Source organism: Crinia signifera, chromosome 1 (genome assembly GCF_055691185.1).
Source record: "Crinia signifera chromosome 1, ASM5569118v1, whole genome shotgun sequence".
In the NCBI taxonomy this organism is placed as follows: Eukaryota; Metazoa; Chordata; class Amphibia; order Anura; family Myobatrachidae; genus Crinia; species Crinia signifera.
This window is the reverse complement of record NC_139217.1, coordinates 308,182,028-308,208,197: the sequence shown is the minus strand read 5'-3', so window position 1 is coordinate 308,208,197 and position 26,170 is coordinate 308,182,028. Positions and strand designations below refer to the sequence as shown.

Sequence of the window (26,170 nt, the reverse complement as noted above, 5' to 3'; positions counted from 1 at the left end):
ACCCACTTCAGTCAGGCTTATGCTCCCAATGAGACATTCCAAAGAGACAGCACTGGCGGAAGCAGTGAATGATACCATATAAACATACTGTACATAAACAGATGTATGTAACATATGTTCTGGCTGTAGGTCCCCATGGATAGGTAGCACTGTGTCTATCACAGGTGCCTGCAGCACCCTGGACTCAGCATTAGGCAAAACTCTCCCAAGCCAACCCCCAGATGGCTATTGGCTAGGTGTCACGCTGGTCAATGTTTGTGGATCCATTCTGGCTTACAGATGCAGCTCTATTGGGTGTAGAACGGAAAGTAGCTGGTCCATTATAGGTAGTTGGCAAGGATCCTGAATCAGAGGCATGGAGTCTAACTCACCAGAGGTCTTCCCCAGGTACTTACCCTAACTCTACTTGTCATATATGTTCCCCCAGTATTTATCACATGCAGACCCACTAAATTAATAAACTGCCCCTGCTAGGTTTCATGTTTCTAGAGGATTTTCTGGTACTTTAGTGCGATACATCACAGTACCTATTGAATTCACTGAAGAAAAGGTAATAGTGCTTGTCTGTTGGGCAAATTAAATACCATTTAATTAAAAAAAATCTTTGTCAAGCATTACATCATACAACTCTAGGCATGGCTAGAAACCAAGGAGGGATGATTAGGGGCCCCCACACTCTCCCTCTGAATCATGCGTGCTGCTGGTACTGAAATCGGAGCACAGCATAATTGAGCTGTGTCTCTGATTTCCTCACTACACAGCCACTGCCAGCGCCATCCTCCAAGGTGCTGCTGAAGTCACAGTCACTGCTGCGGCTGCTGTGATTTTTGTGATGTCCAGGAGCTGAGAGTGAGGAGGCACCATTTCACTCAGTATTAGCTGCTATCAGCTGCTCCGACAGTGGGTGACTGGCTGGAATTGGGCTTTGAGCTGTGTGGTGCCAGAACACCCTACTGCAGTGATGGTTAACCTTGACACTCCAGCTGTTGTTAAACTAGACATCCCAGCATGCCCTGCTACAGTTTTACTATTTGGCCATGCTAAAACTGATGCAGGGCATGCTGGGATGTGTAGTTCAACAACAGCCGGAGTGTCAAGGTTAGCCATCACTGCCCTACTGCTACCCCCTGTGGTGCAGGCAGCAGCTGCTGCATTCAGGTAGTCCTGACCTAGTATCTAATGTGGCAGAAACAGCATCTCTCCACATGACAGTAATGTGGAGGATCCAGACCAGGTTTTGGAGCAGTAGCAGCAACAAGCTTGTGTAATCAGCAGCGCCTGTGCTCTCTTAATTTAAGTGTTTCCAGGGCATAAGAAAAAATGCTCTTGATGGTGGATTAGCTGCCTAAGTGATAGGCCAGGGTATGGTCTATGGTAGGGACCACTGGAGCTTCCTGAAGTGCTTATACTATGCTGTGACCTGTATGCTGCAAATGCTGGAACCATCATTACTGTGCTGATTACGTGGTATGCTGTTTACCTGCTATTATAAAATCTTGGTCACTATCTACTAATGTTTTTTGGGTACTTATGTATTATCTGGGCTCCCATGTTAAATGCACCCCATTTTTTCATACCCCTACTATCCAACTACGCATGGAGTCGATTTTATATAGTGTGGCGAGCGCAGCGAGCCACCGTGCCCGAAGCGTGGCGAGCGCAGCGAGCCCCGCGAGGGGATGCGGTCTCATTAGAAAAACGGGAGCCCAGATATTACATAAGTACCGTTTTTTGTTAAAACAAACTTCTGTTGTTATTATTATTATTATTAAGAATAAATACATTATATACTATATTGTATTAGGGGGGGGGGGGATATTAGAATGCACACCCGATTTACATGAGGTGCTATCATGCTGGGACTTGTAGTTCTGCAAAGAAAGACATGAGGTGCAGATGCACACTCCATATTATTAATCAAATTCAATCAATAATAGAGGTTCTTGGTATATTCATTGGCCAAGAAATATTTGCCCACCAACCAGCTTCACGGTAACCTCATTTCTGGTGGGTCCCTAATACTAAGAATCTGGGGTGCGGAACTCCAAAAAGGCCAGTATAAGCCAGTCACCCCAGGGCAGCACACAAGTGAAAAACTAAGCTATAAATGTGTGTTAATAAGAAAGAAGCAGGAGCTAGAGGTTAAAAAGTGTAGTGCTAGGAAGTATAATATTAGTGAAAATAAATACAGGTCGAGTATCCCGTATCCGAATATCCGTTATCCGAATTATTCCGAAATACGGACATTCCAGAAAGTGAAAATTTTTTTTTTTTTTTGCTAAAAACTCACTGGGGACATTTGTAACAGCATCACTGGGGACATGATATGTAACTGGCACTATATATGTGCAAGACAATGGCCCTTATTCTGATCGGTGCGGATATTCCCGCATTCTTACGGAGCGGTCCGCACGCTACGGTGTTTTGCCGCATGCGGCCATCGTCCGTAGAAACGCCCACGTGTCCTCCGCATTCGGACGGACTCACTCTTTAAGAACAGGGCGTGTTTACGGACGACATACAAACCATGCGTGTGCGGGAGAAACACTCAGATTCGGCACGGTATTACAGAGTATTACAGAGTATGCTCGGGAATACCGCATCCGAACGGGAGCCAAGCGGTGCTACCGCACGTAAGCGGAGTATTTACGCCAAACAACCCACTATTAAGTATCTTCTGCAAGACATCACATGACCCACTTATTCAATTACCTATCCTCATAAAAAACTGCTTATTTGGAATTGAAATCAATTAGATGCCAATATATCCTTACAAGCATGCCTAACACATGCATTGCACACATTAACCGTTACAGCAATTGAAGTGCAATGGTTTCAATTAAAGCACTGACAAGCGTCCTATTAGTGAGTAATGAGTAAAGGAGTAGATTCTATTGGGTTCAGGTGTTAATGCTTGTAGTCATTAGGCGTACGTTCGCCTACCGCATGAACGAGTGGTGTCCGCAAAGCAATAGTACACTTGTGGACACCGCACATTTCTTCCCCTTTTGATCGCGTGCATTCGGAGTGCTATCCGAATGTACGCCCCCCAACATAAGTGTACTCCCCCGTGTCCGCCCATGTTTCCGCCCCGTTTTGCCCACTTTGAAACTACGCCCATGTGACATTCCGCATGACGCCCATAATACGCCCATATTTCCCGACTGATTGCGGGGAACAGTTTTGTACGGGATTTGGCCGAACTGGTACGGAGTCAAGGCGTGGCACATGCGCGTTGCGTTCTCCACGCATACGCAGACGCCGAAAAGACGCGATCCGTAAGAATGCGGTAAAGTCCGCGTCAATCAGAATAAGGGCCAATGATTGCTTGGCATTCAAATTCAGTGCTGAGATAGTACACACATTTTGTTTCACGTTTTGAAACCTTGTTTTTTGAACAATTAAAATATATTTGTGTGTATTTTATGTGGTAATAAAATATATTTGTGTGTATATTATGTGTTTATACAGCATAAATGCAAGATACTTCAAAATACATCATTGAAATATTAAAATATTCCGAAATACGGAATAATCCGTTATCCAAAATTCTCCTGGTCCCGAGCATTTTGGATAAGGGATACTCAACCTGTAGTGCTAAATAAATGTTAGGGTGTGCCACCCCGAAAGCAACTCGGTTACACCAACCCAAGGGGAGCCGCGCCCCAAATCCAGGTTACCGTGAAGCTGGTTGGTGGGCAAATATTTCTTGGCCAATGAATATACCAAGAACCTCTATTATTGATTGAATTTGATTAATAATATGGAGTGTGCATCTGCACCACATGTCTTTCTTTGCAATACTATATTGTATACAAACATTCATAACAATGTGTCTGGCTGCTGTGCTGCAGGGGATTCGGTATGAAATCCCGACAGGGTCAAAATCCCGAATGGGTCATAATACCGACAAGGACAAAATCCCGACAAGGACAAAATCCCGACATTTAAAATACCACCAAGGACAAAATCCAGACATTTAAAATGGGACAAAAAACTGTGAAAAAACCCATGTCGATCTCGCGACCTGTCAACCCAAAGTCAGGTTGACAGTTTCACCTGTACATTCTATATGTCGGTATTTTGACCTTGTCGGGATTTTAAATGTCAGGATTTTTTCCTTGTCGGTATTTTAAATGTCGGGATTTTGTCCTTGTCGGGATTTTGTCCTTGTCGGTATTATGACCCATTCGGGATTTTGACCCTGTTGGGATTTTGACTGCATCCCGCTGCAGGTGAAGTGACAGTTTGTCACATGCAGCTCACAGCAACCAGACAGTGCTGTGTTTGAATACTATATAGTATATAATATTTTCTCCATATTCTGCAAGATCTTTTGAACATTATGGTACATTTTGTGATTTGCATCTTAGTTTTTTTTTTTTTAATAATACTTTCTCTTGTTTCTTAAGGAATTGAACACAATCACAATGCTGAATAATAAATTATACTTTATTATTTTAACAGCTATTATATCACTTTTATTGATAGACCTTTATTTGGCCCTGCCCCAGGGTCAATATGCAACAAATGTGCCATCTCCAAAATAGGTTATAATATAATGCTTGACAAAGGTTTTGTATGACCAAAATTTAGCAATACTGTATTTATATGTCTTGAGCCTGGTGTATACCAAACACAAAAAGGGCTATTTACCTGTAAGTATTAGAATAATTAATTACATATAATAGTAATAATGAATGAAAAATGGGGAAGGGGGCACCTCCTCCGTCCACCACCTCCACCTCCTCTCTCTCCTCCGTTGCTGCATCCACTTCGTGCTGGCGGTCTCCTGTGCTATGCAAAAGCACAGGGATCGGCCAGCAGCTCCCCTCTGCCACCTTATTGGTTGCCACTGCCTCCAGCTCCGATTGCAGCTGCAGCAGCAACTGTAGAGGCGGACTGCCTCATCTCCCCAAAACATTTTTGTTCTGTCAGGGGGGGTTCACCCCCGCTTGCACCATTGTAATTCATTACTTAATATACTGTATATGGTTGAAAAAAAAAACATATATGTATTATAAAGCCTTATGTAGTTATAAAGAAAATGCAACAATGCCTTTGGAATTTATCAATAATTACACCAAAAATACATTATATTACAATTATATATGCAGAAAATACTGAGTTATGGTGTTTTTTTAAACATATACTTAATGATGTAACAAACAAATTAAGTTATGTGTTTAGTTAAATATAAAAAAATATCTTTACAATCCATGATACCATTTTACAATTATATAGTTCAATACATACTTGTATCTTTGCACACTTATTTATAAATATACATATATAAGTATGCTAACAAGCCAATTACATATGCATATATTTCATAATTACAAAATATATACAGAATTTCTAACTTACAAAGATATGGAAGACAACTAAATGTTGGAGGCAAGTAAAAAAATAATAGACACAGGAAGTAGCAACTGCACAAAGTGTTTGTACAAAAATAAGAGGTACAATTCAAGTGATATAAAAATCATTCCGAGCTTGATGTACTACCCTTAAAGTTACAAGTTATTTCCAAGTGAAAGAGTATTTTGTAACATAAATAAACATTGTACCAAAAGTATACTTGTTAATATATTAAAGGGAGAGAGAGATACAATTGTGAGAAATAAACAAGCCAATCAGATTTTGCCTTTAAAGGCGATGTTTAAAAAATGGTTGGTACTCTTTTTGCAACTATTTTATCTTTCGTATTCAATAAACATAACCAATTTACTGGATGTCTTATTTATTGAGGCCGCACTCTTCATGTTTTTATATTAGAACACAATATTTTTTTACGATGCTAATAAAAAGGTCCACTGTGTCTACGTGTGTGTGTGTGTGTGTGTGCGCGCGCGCGCAGTTCTAAAAAAACACAAATGCATTTTCTTATAACTGTAATTCGATTTTTGGTTATACCTGCGCACTGAAAAAAATTGGGGGTGATGAGCTGCAAGAACACTTTGGGATCTGACTGTATCCCAAGGGTTGAATTCTATAGTATGGGGGGTAGTGCTGCGCTCAATCTTTGGTTAGAATGTATGTAATTCAGATAACTCTGAATTTCAAATGGATCTGACACAATGTTTAATGTAACAAAATTTGGTACTTATGTATTATCTGGGCTCCCATGTTAAATGCACACCAATTTTTTTCATACCCCTACTATCCAACTACGCATGGAGTTGATTTTATATAGTGTGGCGAGCGCAGCGAGCCACCGTGCCCGAAGCGTGGCGAGCGCAGCGAGCCCCGCGAGGGGACACGGTCTCATAAGAAAAACGGGAGCCCAGATATTACATAAGTACCCAAAATTTTACTTAAAATAATGTCAGGTATTGATAAGATACAGGCATGCAGTACTGTGGTCTTAATACTTCCAAGGATGCACTAGTTGTCAACCACTGTGCACAATCTGCAGTAATTATCTCCCAGTCTGTACGCCTGAAAAAAGTCTCAATGTCCCAATTGCAATTTTCAAAGCAATCTGCATGAACTATAGTACAGTAGGTCTCAGTTTATATCTAAACTTTGTTTGCGGCGTCCCGTCAAACAGTAGTCTAGATTTGCAAGATGTCACAAGTCTTCGGGTACCCCTTTTAAACGTGATGATTTTTCAACGGGTTTTCGGAGGGGGGGGGGACCGGTGCAGCTTAGGGTGCCGGTGTCTGGCCCGCTGCTGTGCGGGATAGCGGCAGCGATGTACGAGTGCTGTGGCACTAAGTACCTCACACGCCGCTCTCTCGCTAGCTACGGTGACTAAGGGCAGCGGGGTGCGGTGTTTGGGGCAGCTGTTCGCCGCCGTCGACACCGCCTCGCTTAACTGCCCGGGGGGACCTCCTGCCTCACAGTTCTCTCCGTCTCCTACTTACCCTCTCCACGCTTGCGGTCTTCTCTGCACGATGGGCAGCCAGATCAGATGTTCAGCTCGCTGTTCTTACGTGCGGCGGGGGATGATGACACTCTGTAGCTTGTTCTTGGAGATCCATACACGCCAGCAAGAACAAGCTACAGAGTGTCATTATCCCCCGCCGCACGTAAGAACAGCGAGCTGAACATCTGATCTGGCTGCCCATCGTGCAGAGAAGACCGCAAGCGTGGAGAGGGTAAGTAGGAGACGGAGAGAACTGTGAGGCAGGAGGTCCCCCCGGGCGGTTAAGCGAGGCGGTGTCGACGGCGGCGAACAGCTGCCCCAAACACCGCACCCCGCTGCCCTTAGTCACCGTAGCTAGCGAGAGAGCGGCGTGTGAGGTACTTAGTGCCACAGCACTCGTACATCGCTGCCGCTATCCCGCACAGCAGCGAACCAGACACCGGCACCCTAAGCTGCACCGGTCCCCCCCCCACTCCGAAAACCCGTTGAAAAATCAACACGTTTAAAAGGGGTACCCGAAGACTTGTGACATCTTGCAAATCTAGACTACTGTTTGACGGGACGCCGCAAACAAAGTTTAGATATAAACTGAGACCTACTGTACTATAGTTCATGCAGATTGCTTTGAAAATTGCAATTGAGACATTGAGACTTTTTTCAGGCGTACAGACTGGGAGATAATTACTGCAGATTGTGCACAGTGGTTGACAACTAGTGCATCCTTGGAAGTATTAAGACCACAGTACTGCATGCCTGTATCTTATCAATACCTGACATTATTTTAAGTAAAATTTTGTTACATTAAACATTGTGTCAGATCCATTTGAAATTCAGAGTTATCTGAATTACATACATTCTAACCAAAGATTGAGCGCAGCACTAACCCCCATACTTTATAACTGTAATTGTTGTCTACATTTGACAGCACTATTGACTAATTTAAATATTACTAGATTAGTCAAGATGGTAGATATAACAGACTAGTACAAAGCCATTTGTTTCATTTCATACATCTGATCTCTCAGTTCCACTAAATGACCTGAAACCTGCTGTCTGAGACACTGTTGCCATTGGTCTCAAGTGAATGTTATCTCTGTGGAAACTTATGTTACAGGACTCAGAAAATCCCCATATGCTCCTTCTGTGGCTGCTCTGCATTTGGTAGTAGGGCCGTAAAATACGTGCTAGGCCAGGAAGGGGCTTAACCTAATCAAGTGTGTGGTCATGTCCCTAAAAATCTATAGAAAAAGTAGGAATTGCGGGTCTCCCTTCCACTTGATGGGTTTCGGTTGCACTGGGGTCTGGACCACTTATATTCTATTTCCATTATTCCAAGACAGAAAATGAATATACGTTGTTGTACATTGGGTGCTAAAAGACTTTGTTTATCCATAATAATGAAACTGACAAAAAAAACTAACTTAATTGTCAGAGAAAGATCTCTGTTAAAAAAAGCCTATTAGCATAAATTTTAAATTGCTCCCAAATCAAAGCTGGGGCGGCTCTTCAGTAGTCTATGGTGGATTGTGTAAAATGTCCTTTGAGTGAAACATGCCTGGTCTTCTAAGTATGTCACAAGAAGTACAAGTTTTCACTTTTATCCATAAAATAAGCTAAGCATGGTTAAAATAAAATGTATATCATATCCACTAATTGTTATGATTTGCTAAATATTAGTAACCTTATCTAACCTAACTTAATTGTGGTCATATGGGTTAAACATAGTTTAGAGCAAATGGACACTCTAAAGGGCAGGAGCCGTTTAATAAAATCCCCGTTTAATAAAATACGTAAAAACCTGTGTTTGTGTTTTTATTAAATAAAACATTTAAAGCCAGTGTTTGTGGTTTTATTTTAATATTTCCTTTACAGGGGGGCTATAGGACACCCCATCAAGCTTGTCCCCTGGCTATGGCATTACACCCCCTGCTAGTGGAGCCTGGTGCTGGTCCCCAAAATACGGGGGACCCCTATTCATTTTGTCCCCCGTATTTTGGAAACCAGGGCCAACTCAAGAGCCTGGTGCTGGTCCCCAAAATCCAGGGGACCCCACTCACTTTGTCCTCCGGATTTTGGGAACCATGACTGCTCAAAAAGCCTGGTGCTGGTCATGCCTGGGAGGGGGGGGGGGGGGGGGGGCAGGGGGCTCCATGCCATTTTTTTTTATTATACAAAATTATTTCTGTATGACTGAGAGGACGAGACGCTGGACCCCGGACTTGGTAAGTATTTTTATGTCAGTTCCCACTGTACCACCAATGTTTAAAAGTTTGCATATGGGGGGGGGGGTCCACTAGCCACCAATGATTAGACTATTTTTTTTGGGGGGGGGGGCATACTAGGGGGAGGTGATAGAACAGTTATTAAAGAAGACATTATTTATGTGGTAGATGTCTATACCCTATAACATTATTTTTGTGATGAAGTGCCGTGTTTTACTTCACTTTCTGTGACAGTTGTGACAGATTTGAAATCTCTTATGCTGAATTTCCCGTTATGTATCTCTGGCACACATCTCTGCGTATGTAGGGCCCTTAAGGCATCTATTCCTGCTATCAGACACACTCTGGAAATTATTCAGATTTTGTGCATTATCTAGAAAATAATCTCAATTCATACATTGATGAGTTTTAAAACTTTTTAACATGATGTCATTTATTTTCATGATGTACCATACCAAAAAGTTGTATTTAATTATTAAAACTGGAACTGATTTCCACCACCTCTAATGGTAGGGGGAATTTAGTTCCACCTCCACCACAAACCTGCACAACAATTCCAACAGAGAAGCCTCTCCAGCAGCTTCCTTTTCTGTCACAGTCTATGTGATATCATGCTGTCCTTGAAAAAAAAATAAAGTGCATAGATATTGGTCATGGTCAGGAGTACTTTCACCTAGCCATTCTGGCCTGTGTACATTGGGCCTTTTTCAGGTCCCGATGGACCGACGGCGCATAGCGCAAAGTAACAATGTTTGGTACTTTGTAAATCTGCCAGACCCATACTGCTCATGTGCAGTAATAGTCTGTGATGGTGGATGCAGGACAGCATTAGACTCTCAGTGACTGACAGCCTCATTCTGTTTGGGGAGAAACGGGGGTAGCGATGGCCTCCATTTTGCAAAACAGAGGTGTGTCGCCTTATTGCCGGGAAGGGACAAGGCCAGGATCAGAGGACAGAGATTACCTGGCCTCTTATTAAGACCTGCTGTTGTGCCACCTCATGGATCATGCAGCCAAGCGATAGTGTTGCAGATGATCCATCCGTTGCTGCATCCGACTCCTAATACACAGCTCGGAACAATAATGCACGCATTACCATATGAGAGCTAAAGTATCACAGCTGCGTGCACATCTGAATCAGGCCCATTGTGCTGAAATGTTCACAGAGGAATATTCACAAAAACAAAACGGATCATGCCACTGTTCTCTGACTTAGAGGTTCAGTAGGTTTATTAAAGATTCTAAAAATGAAAAGAGATTATGTTGTACATAGCAGCCAATCAGATTATGTCTATCATTTCTCTATTACATCATAGAAAATAATAGGCAAAATCTATCAATTTATAGAAGCTTTAGTAAATTTACCTCTTACTGTGCAGCACTCTGTTCCTCCATGTTTGATTAAAGGTTTCAACAGTTTAATGCTACCCCTCAACAGCAACAAGCTGCATATTAAACCCAAACTACTTTTTAAATATCATTCTTCTAATCCAGAAGACTCATTTATTTGCTATAATTTCTACAGCTCATACTTATCCTATGTGTAACATTTGAGAATAATTATATTATTCATCTTGGTGAATACCTTGTCTGGTGAATTGTCAGAGGGTTGGGCTGGGATTAGTACTCTGAAGTACAGCCCTGACAACTTTCACAATCCTCCAGACCCATTAGAGCAGAATACAACATTCATTGGATTAGATTGTAGAAACAGGTGACTCAGGTGGTGAACTCATTGCTTTCTGTAGTTCAGGGGTGTAGCAGAATTAAGGCATTAGGACCCCAGAGTGGGTTACAATCATGCACTCACAGCATCATGTGTCCTCCCACCTGTGCACTTTGGATCTCCCTAATGTCATCTTTAAAAAAGCAGGTAAATATATGGGTGGGGTACCGTAAAAGGGTATATTTCATAGCTAATCATATAATGTTAACAGATTTATTTCAGTGAAGTCAAGATTCATGTGCTTAATGTCTGTGTATAAGATAGTGACTGTGTACTGCTTTTCTTGGTAAACATTTTAATTGCTGCACAGACAGCTACACAGATCACTGCAGATCACTGGACATGGCTACAGCCTCTTCACTATTCTCATATCCTAACAATAAAAAATGTTGTAGTCAATCCAGATTTTTAGCCTCTCTTTAATACCCCTTTTACATCGCCGCAAAAACCCGGGTTTTTCCTCATGGATCCAGGTCAGCGGTGGTGTAAAAGGGGTTATCCTATGTCCCTTTACACGGCACTTCTACCCAGGTCCTGACTAGGGTAGAACATGGGCAGGAGGTTGGGTGGGGGAGCACATAGCCTCTGCTGCAGACAGCAGCGGAGGCAGGGAGGAGGTGAATGGATCCCTGTGTGCGGCATCCATTCACCTCACGGGCGTGGGCTGGAGGGTCACGGGGGCTGACGGCAGCCCAGCAGCTTACCTTGGTGCAGGGTTTGCCCCCAGCACGATGATCATCAATCTCGGCAGGGTGATCGTGGTCTCGGCGCTTGGAGATGATGTCATCTCCAAGCACCGCCCCCGTTTACACTGCGGGTAGAAATCCGACCTGGCTTGGATCCGTGTTCCAAATGCTGGGTCGGATCCGGGATTTGGGTGTAAAAGGGGTACCTGTTACCTGTAAGGGGTAACAAAGCTGTAACCAGGGTCTTCTAACTTTTATTAAGCTAAGTTTTCTGTATTGCATGGCTATCCACCTTTACATGTTAACCCTTTGATTGCCAAGTGAATTTGTCAAAATATGTGTAAAAAAATTGCCAAGGAAACATTTTTATTCATCATAATGACCTGTAATGTTAATCTTACAGTATATCGGAAATATCTTTTATTACACAACAGTTCTTATTTGGATTTATATAACAAATGTGAGCGACGCTGGCATTTTTAGAGGATATTTTGAACATCTCTCACAGAGATGTTGGCACTCAAAGGGTTAATAACAGCTCAAAATGTTCGGTCTATGCCCAAGTGGATGGCAGGGCATAAAATACTGCCTGACGGCACGTCGGCTGAATAAAGAAAAATGTGAATAACTCATGTCTACCTTTTGACTGTCGACCTAGCCACTGTCGACCTAATGCTTGTGTCAACCTTCCAAACCTTTCGATCCTAAGCCGTATCGACCTATTTCATGTGTTGACCAAAGCCATGTCGACCTTCAGTCTTCGACCCAATGCATGTAAACCAAATATGTGTCGACTTAACGACTGTAACCCCCCCCCACTTTACCGCTGTCAGTAGAAATGAAGACTGCCACTATATTTGATCATTGCAAGTACTCTCTGAAATATTTCAATAATACAAGGTTTATGACTAAACATCGTTAAAGTACAGATTACGCAATTGGCTATACACATCCTTCTGTTTCTAGAATTGCGTAACTTCTGTTATATAATGCCTTTAATCTCCTAGAAAACAATATTGTTTGTAGAATTTCAACATATAAGCACTATAAATTAAATATTTTCAGACATCATACATATAAACTTAAACAGATTATTATACCGTACCGATATGAAAAGCTTTTACTGAACACAAAGAACCCATAATAACAGAACAATATTTTTAGATGTGACAAGGTTACTTCAGAGTTTTTAACGCATTCTTTATGTGTGAGCAGAGTACATTCTAAAGCACTGAAGATAGCAGAGAGAGAAAATGCACGTTGTAGCAGATGTGTGCCACATGTTTGTCTCCATCTGATACATTATTTATGCCACTCTCAGCTTAGCAGTTATTTATCAAATAACAAAGGGCAAAAACACCAGGAAGCAGAATCTGCAACATATTTTTTGCAATACGTAACTACTTTAGCTTTTATGGATTCATACGGTATGAAAGTGTCCTATGGGGCCGGCTGAGGGAAAATAACATGCAATTATTATGGGCAGGTTTGTATTTGATCAAAATATGGACATACTGTGCCAAACTTTACATTGAAATAAGAAACAAAGTAAAGGATATTTTAATGAATACAACACATAGCAACTCATAGTGCTGTTAGATATTATATTACATTAAATCTGTAAAAATAAATCTCCATTTTCTACCAGCTGGAAGTGAGGTAGACAATGTAGAGAAAATGGCTGGTTCTGAGGTGGGAGCAAAGCAACAAAAAAAAGCAAGTGACTTTGTACATACAGTATAACAAACCGCAATATTTTTTTGCATGCAGGGTGAATATTGTCTGCTTTTGCATATAGCTCTCAAATGGTGCCCAGCTTTATTTTGACAGTGCAGTTTAGGTTTGAGTTTTGACACATCCCATCCAAATCTAAAGGTGCCCATACACTTATACGATATGGCCTTTTCCCCCATGATTTAGACCCACCGGATCCAATCCGATGCACGGCCCTATGTGCATCGGATCTGGAGGTTGCCATGGCTAACACAAGAATTTGTCAGATCCTGTGGCAGTCACATACAATGCATTGTAAGCAAAAGTAGCGCATACAGTTTAGTTGGCATGGTATCACATGCAAAGTATGAATGGGATACCTCGCAGTAGACTATGGGTGCATTAAGTCTGTCTGTTTATCCCAGGTAAAAAGTGAATATCTCTTTTTTTGCTTTGGCTTTGCTGCCAGCTGAGAATTAGCCCTAACGTAGGCAAGTATGGGTATGTTCTATCTATTCAGCACCCCCAAGTTAACACACTTCATTTTTTTTTAAAAGAGAGAATTCTCCAGATCTGCTGGTAGCCATTTTGAACATTATGAGATGTAGAGAAAGGAAGCTCTGATTTTCCAAGCTACAGCACAGCAAATAGGTGTTATGTTAAAAGAACGTTATACCACAATCATTTGTTTTGTCCATTTACTCCAGTTAGTGGTTTAAAAAGCTGTTGATTTATTTGAACAGATAAGTCTAAAGATGTTTCATGTTGTCAAAGAAAATTGGATTTTTTGTGTTTATCATCAAATTATTAAATAACTATATAATTATAGCACAGTATAATGGTACAATGGTGCCATTTGGAAATGGGCTTAGAGAAGTTGTCCAATAATCTGTTTGTACTGCTCTGTAACAGCTGTGCTCAGCAGCATGCAGCATATGGCAGCTGCACATAACTAGTATTTGCTATGCTCCCCATCTTCTGCTTACATAAGGTGAGAGGGAAAGTGAGGTGCTTGAGGGGCAGGCATTTCCTGCAAGCATGAAGTTAGACTACTGACTTACTGACTGGACATGAGTAATGGTGAAACAAAAATACTTGACACTTAAATGAAGCACATGAATTTTGTCCCCTCGTTCTCATTAAACTCATGGCAAAATGACTGTGAAATTACCTTACTAATGGTGATTTAATGAAAGGAAGGACAATGGGGAAACTGACAGGTTGTTTTCTTGGATATGATTTCTGCTCAAGGGCATCTAAACTTTGTACTTTCAATCAGACCAGGTGTACATATATAATCCCAGCCCAACAGCAATCGTCAGCCAAGTGTCTGCACTTGGTAAGCATGCACGCACGTGTTATGCTGTTCATATAATGGGAGATCAAACTCACCAGACAGACAGACGGACCATCACTGTCTGAAGGTGAGTATCTACTATGTCATATCCTAGCACCAATTATGGCATTGTCGGGCCATGCTGTAGGACATTTCATTGCAAAAGGGATCATTGCTTCTCTGCCATGATCATACACAATCAGCAGATAATTGGCTGATAATTGCATAGTGTATGGCTGTCCAGTCTCAATCAGATGCATAGCCATAGGCTGCTGCTACAGCTGCTGCTACAATCTGTGCGGTACTGTAGGTGATGAGGAATGTGCCAGGCAGCAGCATCTTATACACAGACTCATAGAAAACCAAAACACACACCATTTTTGCTTCTTATATTATATCTTGCCGATAGTCAATAGGTGGACATCATATGGTTGACATAGACAAAAGGTTGACACAAGCAAAAGGTTTAAATATCAATGGTCCTTACATGAAAAGATTGTCATTTTTATATGTTATTGGACAATTTCATGATTGGATGTTTGGGAACGGTAAAGTGTGCTGTGCACCCCTGTAATGGAATGAGAGAAGAATGGCTGTACACTACTTTGGGGTACACTTGATGAAATCTACAAATGAAAGCAAAAACATACATGAAAAACTCATGCTGACCTGTTCATGTGTTGATCATTTGTATGTCGACCTTTTGCTTGTGTCGATTTTTGTCTATGTCGACCTATTGACTACCAACGGGAGCTTTATAATATAACCGTGTATTATTTGCTCACATTGTATATCTGGACTAACTAGACATATCATTTGTGAGAAAAGGCTAGCCATTGTTTTCTAGGCTTTCTTGTTTTCTAAACATGCTATGTAGTGAAGGCAATGTACAAACCATTCATGCGTAACCACTGTTTACTTACTTCAACTCACATTTGATTTGTGGAATGCAGTTATGCTGTCGGGTACACACATCACATAGTTAGCAGGCAAAGCTGCGCATTATCTTAACTGTAATAAACCCAATTTACTTTGTTTGAATTTCCCCTTTAACACCCATAAACAAAGCCAATAGACCAGAAATCGTAACATCAGAGTTTGTCGGCCGTGCGGGCTACTGGCCAATCTCAGAGGTATTTTTTAAAGGTGCAATAATTTAAAAGGCTAAACCTTGCCTTCTAAATGATTGCCCCTTTAAAAAAACCTCTGAGTTCAGCCGGTATCCCACACAGCCACCAAACTGGGAGGCTACTACATCTGGCCCAATGTGTACACAGCTAGAACCCACACATTCATGGGGTGCTCTGAGCTACAGTATACAGCCATTGTTTGATGCTTTGCTAACCCTGAGCATTTCTTCGGCAGATCTGTACAATTACATCGCCTCTATATGATTCTACTAAATCTACTTATGTCCTCTTTTATTCTATATTTTATTAGATATTTTGCAATTGCCCATTATGATACCAATTAGATTCCAAACCAGAAAGAAAAAAATATAATAAAAATAGTGGATAGTCCTTCTTTGTATATATCACTGTATCCCTTCATTATATGGCAGGTATGTGCCAACTCTGCTTACAGGGGAGACCAGACAATGAAACAACAAAAGGCAATACCTTTAAGCTGATATCACATCATTAGCTGACTCTTTATTTTGGCATCAATGCTTTGGTCACAGAATACTGACTGTGGATCCGGGTGCTTGTAAGTAAACACCCAGTAATACAAGGTAGGTCTGTTGTAGTTTGTTTCTTTGAAGTTCCAAAAAAACAGTTCACTATTTCCCCCCCACCGGAGGGGGGTGAGGGCAAAAGAGAGTGAGGAAAAGAGGTGGCTTTTTATTATTAATATGAAAAATCTAGAAGTCTAATAAGTGTATGCCTCCGCAGCACTTAAATCACCCCTTAAGTGTACATGTTCTGCAGCAGAGTTGCTGAAGTACTTTCCTTATGCACAGATTGTTCTTTTTTACAAGCATACAGAAGCCACCCTCAGCCCACGCTTCTTCCGTTGCTTTCCCGAGGGTGACAGTAGGAAGGAGCAGAAATGTGAGGATTTTCAAGAGGATACGATGCACACGGAGGAAGGTTTGATTGGTAAGAGCAGGCAGATTGGGTTGGAGAAACCATTCAGCAGCAGGAAACAAGGACATTTGGTCCATCAGAGGAAAATTTCATTCAACATTGTTTCAACAGGTAGGAATATAGTGGTCCGACAGTGAGGGATTGATTTCCGTTGATGTAAGAGAGAAGAGTAAAGAAGGAAAAAAAAAAAACAGTAAACATTAGAATATAATCTTAAGAAATCACAGCAAAGAAACATAATACAAAGGTACAAAAAATAATACAGAACTGAAAAAGAAATGTCATAGAAAACAGAATTTACAGTTCACATAACAAATGTATTGTTAGGATTACCTAATTTCTGATATAATAGATATAATACAGCATTGCTTTTATGAACAAAAATCTTAACTGTTTGACAAGAATATATGAATGTGTTTGAAGACTAGCGGTGATTTTAAATATTAACTTTCCCACTAACCCAGAGATAAAATGTCTATACAGTATATCACCATAGTTGTCTGTCATGATGGATTCTGCCAGTGGCATAACAATAACACTACACTACCGTCAGCTCACCCTGGTGGCTAGGGTGAGCTGACGATGTGTGTGGTTTGCTTTCCACATGGTCTAAACATCTATGTGGAATCTGCTGAAAATATCCATCCAAAAATGTCCGCTGCCTTGAAGAAGACAGATGTTTGAGGTCCTAGTGAACAGATGGATAGATGCTAGAGGGCCTACTAGGTAGCGTATTTCGCTACCTGGAAACTGACATGAAACCGCTGGCTATGAGCATGTATCTTCTGGCAATGAGCATGAAACCCCTAGACACGAGTATGTAACCCTTGACAATGAGCAAGAAACTCCTGTCAATGAGAGCGAAACCTCTTGCAACTAACTATTTGGTAAAATAATTATAATAAATGTATGTATTTTGGGCAAGGGGGTGCAAAATTTGTAGTTACTCCAATGGATGCTGCAGCTCACAGTAGGAAACAACACTTGCAGCCATTTCAATGTTGCTCTGCCAGAATGGGGAAGTAATGCCATCTGGATAGTGCAGTTCTGCTATGTAGGGTATTTTGGGGTATTAAATAAATAGAAAATGCACATTTTTTATCTCATTTCCTCCCAGCACTGCCAAAAGTTCTACTGTGGAGACCAGGTCAAAAGACCACATTGACACCTTTATATATGTTGAGTATAATTTTACGGTACTTGTTTCCTAGCACGGCCACACCGATTTACATCGGGGTGGTCGTGTCGGAAAAATCGGGTCGATCGCATCGCATGCGATTTGGTCACATGCGATGCGATCGACGCGACCGACCGATTTTGGACCCGATTTTTTTTTTTTAATGAAATGTAAATCGGGTCCCTGGGACCCGATTTTACATTGGATTCAATGTAAAATATTCCCAACCCCCCCAAATGTCACGGTGTACACCCCACCCCACGATAGACGCCAACCCGAAGCGTGGCGAGCGCAGCGAGCCCGCGAGGGGCGGCTGTGCGCGTCCTCCGACCTTTTCATTCCCCTACTATCCACGTCGGCGTGGAGTTGAGAATAGAATAGTGTGGCGAGCGCAGCGAGCCACCGAGCCCGAAGCGTGGCGAGCGCAGCGAGCCCCGCGAGGGGACGCGTATACCTGTGAAGTTATACGCGTCCCCTCGCGGGGCTCGCTGCGCTCGCCACGCTTCGGGCTCGGTGGCTCGCTGCGCTCGCCACACTATTCTATTCTCAACTCCACGCCGACGTGGATAGTAGGGGTATGAAAAGGTCGGAGGACGCGCACCGCCGACCCTCGCGGGCTCGCTGCGCTCGCCACGCTTCGGGTTGGCGTCAATAGTGGGGTGGCGTTTAAAATGTGGGGGCATGACGGGGCCATATACAATGAGAAATGGCCCATATTGGCCCCTTTCCCATTGATTACTATGTGAAGATGGACTTAATCAAGTCCATCTTATCTTGTGCCATTATAATGGCACAAGACCGACACGACCGACGCGATTTCAATGTTAAAAATATTTTAACATTGAAGCCTATGGAGAAATCGGGTCCATCGCGTCGGTCGCATCGTGTGCCATGTTAAGGCACACGACGCGACCGACGCGATGGACCCGATGGATGCGATTTCTCCATAGGCTTCAATGTTAAAATATTTTTAACATTGAAGCCTATGGAGAATCGGGTCCATCGCGTCGGTCGCGTCGTGTGCCTTATTAAAGGCACACGACCGACGCGATGGACCCGATTTTCCATTTGCCGGTAAAATGGACCTGATTTGAAAGAAAATCGGGTCCATCGTGGGCATCGTGTGCCTTAAAGTTAAGGCACACGACCAAGAAGATTGTGGCCGTGCTAGGAAACAAGTACCAATTTTACTACTCAAATCTCCATATGTAGTAACCAGTATTATTATCAGCATGTATGTACTAAATCTTTCAATTTGACAAATCAGGAATGTAACAGTTAAAACGTTGAAATTTTAGCTAGAAGAATTCAAACCTCTACACAAACCGTTTTGACAATTACATGTAACACTACAAAGAGAGGTAAATGTGAGTTTTACACTCTATAAATAAGGCTAGTGTGAAGAGGTTTGTGCTGCGAGATGTCTTTCTCAGTTTGCCAACATTACACTGAAAACTGTTCAAGGAAATTCTGTCATTGGGATAAAAAGGAGGAAAATCAAATGAGAAACAGAGATGTAAAATGATTCCTTGCTGGGGGAAAAAAACAAACATCTGAACCAAACAATCAAGACACATTTTTGAAGATAAGAATAAAAAGATATTGATGTGAGTCAACCGCAGCTATTAATCTTCAAACACATGAAGACAGAATTCTACACCACATAGCAAACAGACACACACAACCTTGATAAACGTCTTTGCCCATAGCTTAGAAAGAACATGCCCATTTGTCAGGACAGAGTGTCTGTCTCATATAATATAATATAATATAATCTATATATATATATATATATATATATATATATATATATATATATATGTGGTACTTGTGTACCGCCCAACTTGGAATCTGCTGCTAAGCTCGCCACGCTATCTAAAATCAACTCCATGCCAACGTGGATAGTGGGGGTATGAACTATTCACGTCCGCATGAAGTGAAGTGATTTTATTTTAGATAGTTTGCCGAGCGTAGAAACCGGAAGTAGCACAGCGCCATGCTGGCACCTCGAAACTGCACATGTACCATATATATATATATATATATATATATATATATATATGGTACAGGTGGTATCGGCGGGATTCCACTGTGCGGCACTCGTGGGTCTTATGCAAACACTTCTTTTCATCTTACAACGTTTCGGGGGTACTTGGCCCCCGTCTTCAGGTAACAGACGACGTATATATATATATATATATATATATATATATATATATATATATTAGACAAGGTCCTTTTAGCAAATGAGGGGGCCTGTGTACAAGTTTTAATGTTACATACTTGTTCAGGGCCTCCAATAAGAATGCATCCCTGCAATGTATAAAAATAAAGTGATTGCAAGTCTGACCTCTTACTTGCTGCTTTAAGAGCCTGCCATGCTACTACACATGCGTAGTTGTCGGACCACTCTTGTGCGAATGGTCATTGTTGGGGAGGGATCCTATGGATAGGAAAGTAACCCATAAACTACAAATATTAACACCCTCTGAAGACAACGTTCGTTACGTTGGCCAAGCTTACAAATAGCAGCTCCCATACAACCCTGCTTGCACAATGTAAAGTGGGGATCTTTCCTAGCTACATCCCCAAATCACTGCGTAGTATTCACAGATCTAGTGACTAAGGAGACTACAGGGAAGATGCTTCAAACCTTGATTCTATTTAATTCATTTAATCATATGGACAGGCTATATTGGATGCCTGGTATCTGCATCACTGTCCTGGTGCTAACCAACCATAGTGCTTTTATTTACAGCCCTTGTCAATAACATGAGAAGAGACTTATGGAATCGGTTAACATAAAAGTCACCTCTGTGAGGCAGCTGATAAATGAGCCACTTAGATTTTAGTAAACAGACATTTCATTTTCAGTATGCAATATACAGTATTTGCTGCGGTGAGTCTGTATATGTAGCAAGTGCTAGGAGTCCTTTGTTGGTTCAATCAGTGTGAGATTGCTGGGCGCACTGACGAAAGGATATCAATCACAATGTTTGCAGCGCTACCCGCTTAGCACTACAACAGAAGCGCAGCGATCCTCAATACAAAATAAAAAACTGCTGCTTGCACGGAAAGCATTGTGTTTGTAATTCAGTTTCATGTCTCAACCTACATTAACATTGACGTTCTTTTTAATGTCTGTCATCAGTGGCACTAAAAATAAATTGTTACAGGACACTGCGATTTATCTGAAGGGCACTGTGGTTATAAAGCTTTGGGTTTTACAGATAAACAACATATAGACAGCATTCTCCAGACTTCAATCTATCCCTTACGCCATCCCTCACTCATCCTCCCATCAGACAGACTTGCAGCCATTTCTCAAAGTACTTATCGGAACAGCACCATTTTGGCATAGGAAAAAAAAATAACACATTTCTTTTGCAAATATTGGAATATTTTCTCTCAAGGCAGCGGGTTTAACAAACACCCTTCACTTTGGCATTCTTGATAACTTGCTGTTTATGCTACTTGAAAAACACTGAGCATTAAACTATATATATACAAACTAAGAATAGTATATTGATGCATCAATAGAGCCCAGTGACTCACCATCTTTACAGACTGCCCCCATCAAACAGGTGGTGCCCTCCAGCAAGTAGCCGTCTGGACAGCTTGTACAGTTCCTCTCTCCTGGGCCAGAGCAAGTTAAACAGCTGCCATCACACCTGTGAAACAGTATAAATATGTTGGGTGTTATAGAGAAAATGATTCTGAACATATAAATGTCTCCACATCTGACACTTCTGTCTCTGGTAAAAACAGGAAACATTCCGCACCCTGGATAAAAGGTGCAGGGGGCTAGAACACATGACACATGCAGTAGGGATTCACTTGCTGAATGGGTTCAAAGTCAAGAAACATGTCTTCTTAACCTTATGTATATACTAGTGCAATCCTACATACCAATTGCGTGTTACTAGAGGTTTAAACTATATAGAATAGAATAGAATCAACTTTATTGGCCATGTGTGCTTGCGCACACTAGGAATTTTTTATGGATTTCAGTGCAGCATCAAGCAGGTGTGAAGGGGGGAGGGATGACATTACATACGTTACATTGGGACATTACATGCGGGGGGAACATGCCCGCCGAGCTGTGCGGCGCCTAGGCAGCCATCAGCGGCACCACTGGTCGTTGCAACAGCCAGTTGGGTAACAATATAAGTAGGGACAGTACAGTTTTCACATGGGGACACATACCCGCCGAGCTGCACAACGCCTAGGCAGCCATTCAGTGGCGCTATATACAGTATGCGTGCCATAATACTATCCATGCACCCAATGGAAGACAACTTTCATAACAAGCTGGTATTGGGGCCCCCACAGTTTCCTTCTGTCTGTATCCACTAATAAGCCAGACTCAGCACAGTCTTCTATAGGAACACATTATGCCTGTTGATGTTAAAATTGGAAACTGTGGATGACATGTAATAGGATGCGATTTTAAGACTTTGGAGACTTTTAGTCAAAAAACAGCAAAATTTGCCTGTTTTGTGTCATTTGCACATGTAATAGGATGCGGACTGCGGTATAAATTGCACTTTTTGCCGCTAAATTTGCACATTTCAGTCTGTCAGGTTTTTTCACACTTCAAACTACACTTCAAATCACTGAGTTCTGTGCATGGTTCTGTTCCAAAAAATCTGTAAAAGTGAAACTTAAAAAAAAAAAAACGTGGGGTCCCCCCCTCCTGAGCCAAACCATCCCGGGATCATTGAGCTGGACCTGGTTCCACAAATGTAGGGGAAAAATAGCATATGGGTTTTGAAACCAGCACCGGGCTCCAGCAGCCAGCAGTGTCATGCCACAGCCAAGGGATACATTTTATACAAGGCCATACCATGAGCACCGTGGCTGGTCAACCCTGGATGGGGTCCATGGGGGAGTCAGAACCCTCCATTAAAGGGGGGTCCCCTGTCCAGAGATGAAGCCTGGGGCTGTCCCCGGCATCCCAGGGTAGTGGATGCCGGGTTGATCTGTGGTAAAAACAGAAAACAAACACATTACTTTATACAGGTGAACTACAAGACCCAGCATGCAAAGCATTAATATGCCTGCTATGTCTTGTAGTTCAGCTGTAAAAACAATGTGGAAATAACAGCACAGACACCCATAAAAGTAAAGTTTAATATACACCATTTTTACACCAAGAAATCACACATACTTACCTTGTCCAGCGCTGTCCTCTCTAATTCTCTGCCACTGCCCACTGACAGTCGCCGAGTGAGCAGCCTGTTTTATAGCGGTGAAGGGGATCCCTGTGATGGCACAGGGACCAGTGCTGGTTTCAAAATACTGGGGACCCCCATATTTTTTGGAACCAGGACAATTCCAAGAGCCTGGTGCTGGTTTCAGAAATACGGGGGACCCCTACAGTTTTTGTCCCCAGAACCGGCTCAATGATTCCAGTGCTGAATTGGCTCACATTTTTTTTTAAATTAAGAACAAAAACCGCACACTACCATGTGTAAATAATCGCACATTTCCGTGACCAAAAATCGCCAAAAATCGTATGTGAATTCTATTTCTACCTGGAAAATCGCATTCTATTACATTTACGATTTGGCCAAATTATTTGCGATTTTCAAATATGCGATGTAGTGCGATTTTGAAACCTTACCAAAAAAATTACATGTCACCCCACATGTGCTACAGTGCATGTGGTTTCCAACTTTAACTTCCAAAGTCATAATGTACCAGGTACAACAAGATGTATGTCCTACAGTAAGTCACAAATGTGGGAAGGGTTAATCACTAAAAGGTCACATTATATTCTACTTTATTTCATATAGTAAAATTGCTCTTCCTTTAATGAAAATCCACTCATGTTCTGTCCATAACAAGACCACAAAACTGGAATGATATAAAATAACCTGCCCTTGTGATCTCCGCTAGATTTCAGTTTTGAGGCATATAGAAACTGCACTAGCTGTGATTTAAAAAATCCTGTTTATGTAATGGTTAGCATTACTGCCTCACAGCACTAAGGTCATGGGTTCGATTCCAACCATGGCCCTAACTGTGTGGTGTTTGTATATTCTCCCTGTGCTTGCGTGGGTTTCCTCTGGGTAGTCTGGTTTCCTCTCACACTCCCAAAATATACTGGTAAGTTAATTGGCTCCAAACAAAATTAACCCTAGCATGAATGTTTATGATTGTATATGTGGTAGGGAAGATTGTATAGCTTGTCAGCTCAAGTGATGTGGTTGTCCAAATATTCTCTGTAAAGCTCTGCGGAATATGTGTTCGCTATATAAATAACTGGTAATAACAATAATAAATTAGACTGGATACGGAAGAGAAGCAGTTCACTAATATGCCAGTGGGCAATAGTCAATGACAGGGCAGAAAAGTGGATACATAGAAATGATCTGACAATTTACAATTAATGTTGCGATCTACATTTGAAGAAAAAAAAATAGCTTGAAGTTGAAGGTGTTGACATTTCTTATGAAGAATCATGTAATTATAATTATACTTCTCACATCTCTATTATTCCCATTGGGAATGACAATGCAGACAGTGCCCAGAGGTATCCCAAAATATCATTGCACTATGAGGAGCACAGCTGGTATAGTTTTCCGCTACAAATTCATGTATCCATCCTTACTATCAACACTATAGTCTTGTAGTGATCTGTAATGAGCAATCATGTGTGTAATTGAAAGCAGACTCCCCTGCATATTCTTGATGTAATTGGCTGTGGCAGCCTCTCTTTATTTTAATCTGATGTGGATGGGGGAAATGAGAGGTTTCATTAGTTGGAAAAATTTACATTAATTGCCACATTCCGTGTATTAAAGAATAACACTGCTGTAGCGGTCATTTCCCAAATGCCGGGCCTTATTGTTCTGTATCACAGCCTCAGCTGCTCCCACACACATCTCTTTAACCATGCAAATAGCTTATTTATTTATTTGCACAGGGAATATTTATAGGACTGATTTTGTTATTATATTGTCCCTGGCGATATAAGAATAAAATGTTTGTCCCGGAACCATATCTTCCTCAACTCAGAATAACAAAGTCTATCAGAGAATGAATAGTGATATATGCATTCTAGAAGAACAGTTCCCTGACTTATACATTATGCTCTTTTAAATTGAACATATAACTCTTCCAACAACATGTACATATAAATTTAAATATAGTGATATTTCTTATTTATTACTACTGAACAAACAGGCGCTGATGCTCAACTGGATGAATTTCATTCTAAAACAGAAACGCTAATTGTGTTTGCAGACTAATGCTGTGCACAGGCCAGAATGATTTGGCCTCAATCCCCCCAATTTCGATGTAATCTCGACCGATTGTATATAAATTGGGCATGTTTTGGCATGTTTTAGATCCGATTCCAATCCAATGAGTGTCCACGCTGGTCGTTTGGTCATTTTGGAGATCCTACCTGCTGCAGTCAGCATTTGTAAAAGATTCATTCAACTGGATACAGATCGTGATCAGATCGTATGCAGAACGTGTGCTCAACAGATCGTGCGACCATCGTACGATCATCTCACGATCTGCTCACAATCATGATCGTCCTAAAGTGTACCTAGCATAAGACAGAATTATTCATTTTTTAATGAGAAATAATTAATAAGTTCCATTGGTAGATGAGGACCTACCTGGGACTACACATATACCTGACATACAGTGGCTATTCCACGCTGCTGCAAAAAATCACTGTTGCATTTTTTGTTCCATTCTTTTATGTGTAGTTACCCGTGCTATTTTTCCAGGTTAAATGCAAAGCAGTGTCTACTCTGGACAATGTCCCGAGCAATCTCTTTGCTGTGGCCGCGCAGCAACCTGATACTTTGGGGGCAAAATAGGGGACAGCAACAGTGCGATTGCATTTATAGTAAGGGCATGTTAGCCATCCCTCATCTTCTGTATGCTTATTTTTGACTGATTTTGCAGCATTGTTTTGCCACCCATTTTATGGATTCTAATTCAATAGTAAATTAATAGATGCTATGACCTTTACTTCAAGCATTTTATTAGTTAATAGTAAAAAAGTAATGGACAACGTGTTGATTGACTTATAACCCATCTGATCAATTAATAAATGCCCACAGTTGGATACCTCTGCTAATTTTGTGGTCTGTAAATTCACACATCAAACACATTTTTCTTTGATTAAGATCAAGAACTGCTGATATGGATGATCACATGTCAAAATAGCTTACCGTTTGCACGCTTTGTAACCACTGGCCTTGGGTGGCGCAACATAATATTCAGAGTCGCACGATGTGACACAACGCCCCTCTTCAAATAACATTTCTTTTGCACAGTTTAAACAATTGTCTATTCCTGGCCCTAAATCCATAAGATAAAAACAGC

The 26,170-nt window shown here is 41.5% G+C and overlaps 1 protein-coding gene across 2 annotated transcripts in view; it reads right to left on the bottom strand.

The window, feature by feature from the left end:
- Nucleotides 1-16,174: 16,174 nt before the first annotated feature.
- LOC146078639 (proprotein convertase subtilisin/kexin type 5-like) overlaps nucleotides 16,175-26,170 on the bottom strand; it is a 275,576-nt gene continuing 265,580 nt past the window's right edge. Inside the window, exons 19-21 of one of the 2 annotated variants that reach the window (XM_083186123.1) lie at nucleotides 26,017-26,146; nucleotides 21,374-21,489; nucleotides 16,175-16,561 (exon numbers count right to left, since the gene is read on the bottom strand). In XM_083186123.1, the coding sequence (XP_083042249.1) occupies nucleotides 16,455-16,561; nucleotides 21,374-21,489; nucleotides 26,017-26,146 (353 nt within the window). In that variant the 3' untranslated portion in view covers nucleotides 16,175-16,454. Of the gene's footprint in view, nucleotides 16,571-21,373; nucleotides 21,490-26,016; nucleotides 26,147-26,170 lie in introns of both variants that reach the window. The other variant, XM_083186122.1, reaches the window with a different exon arrangement.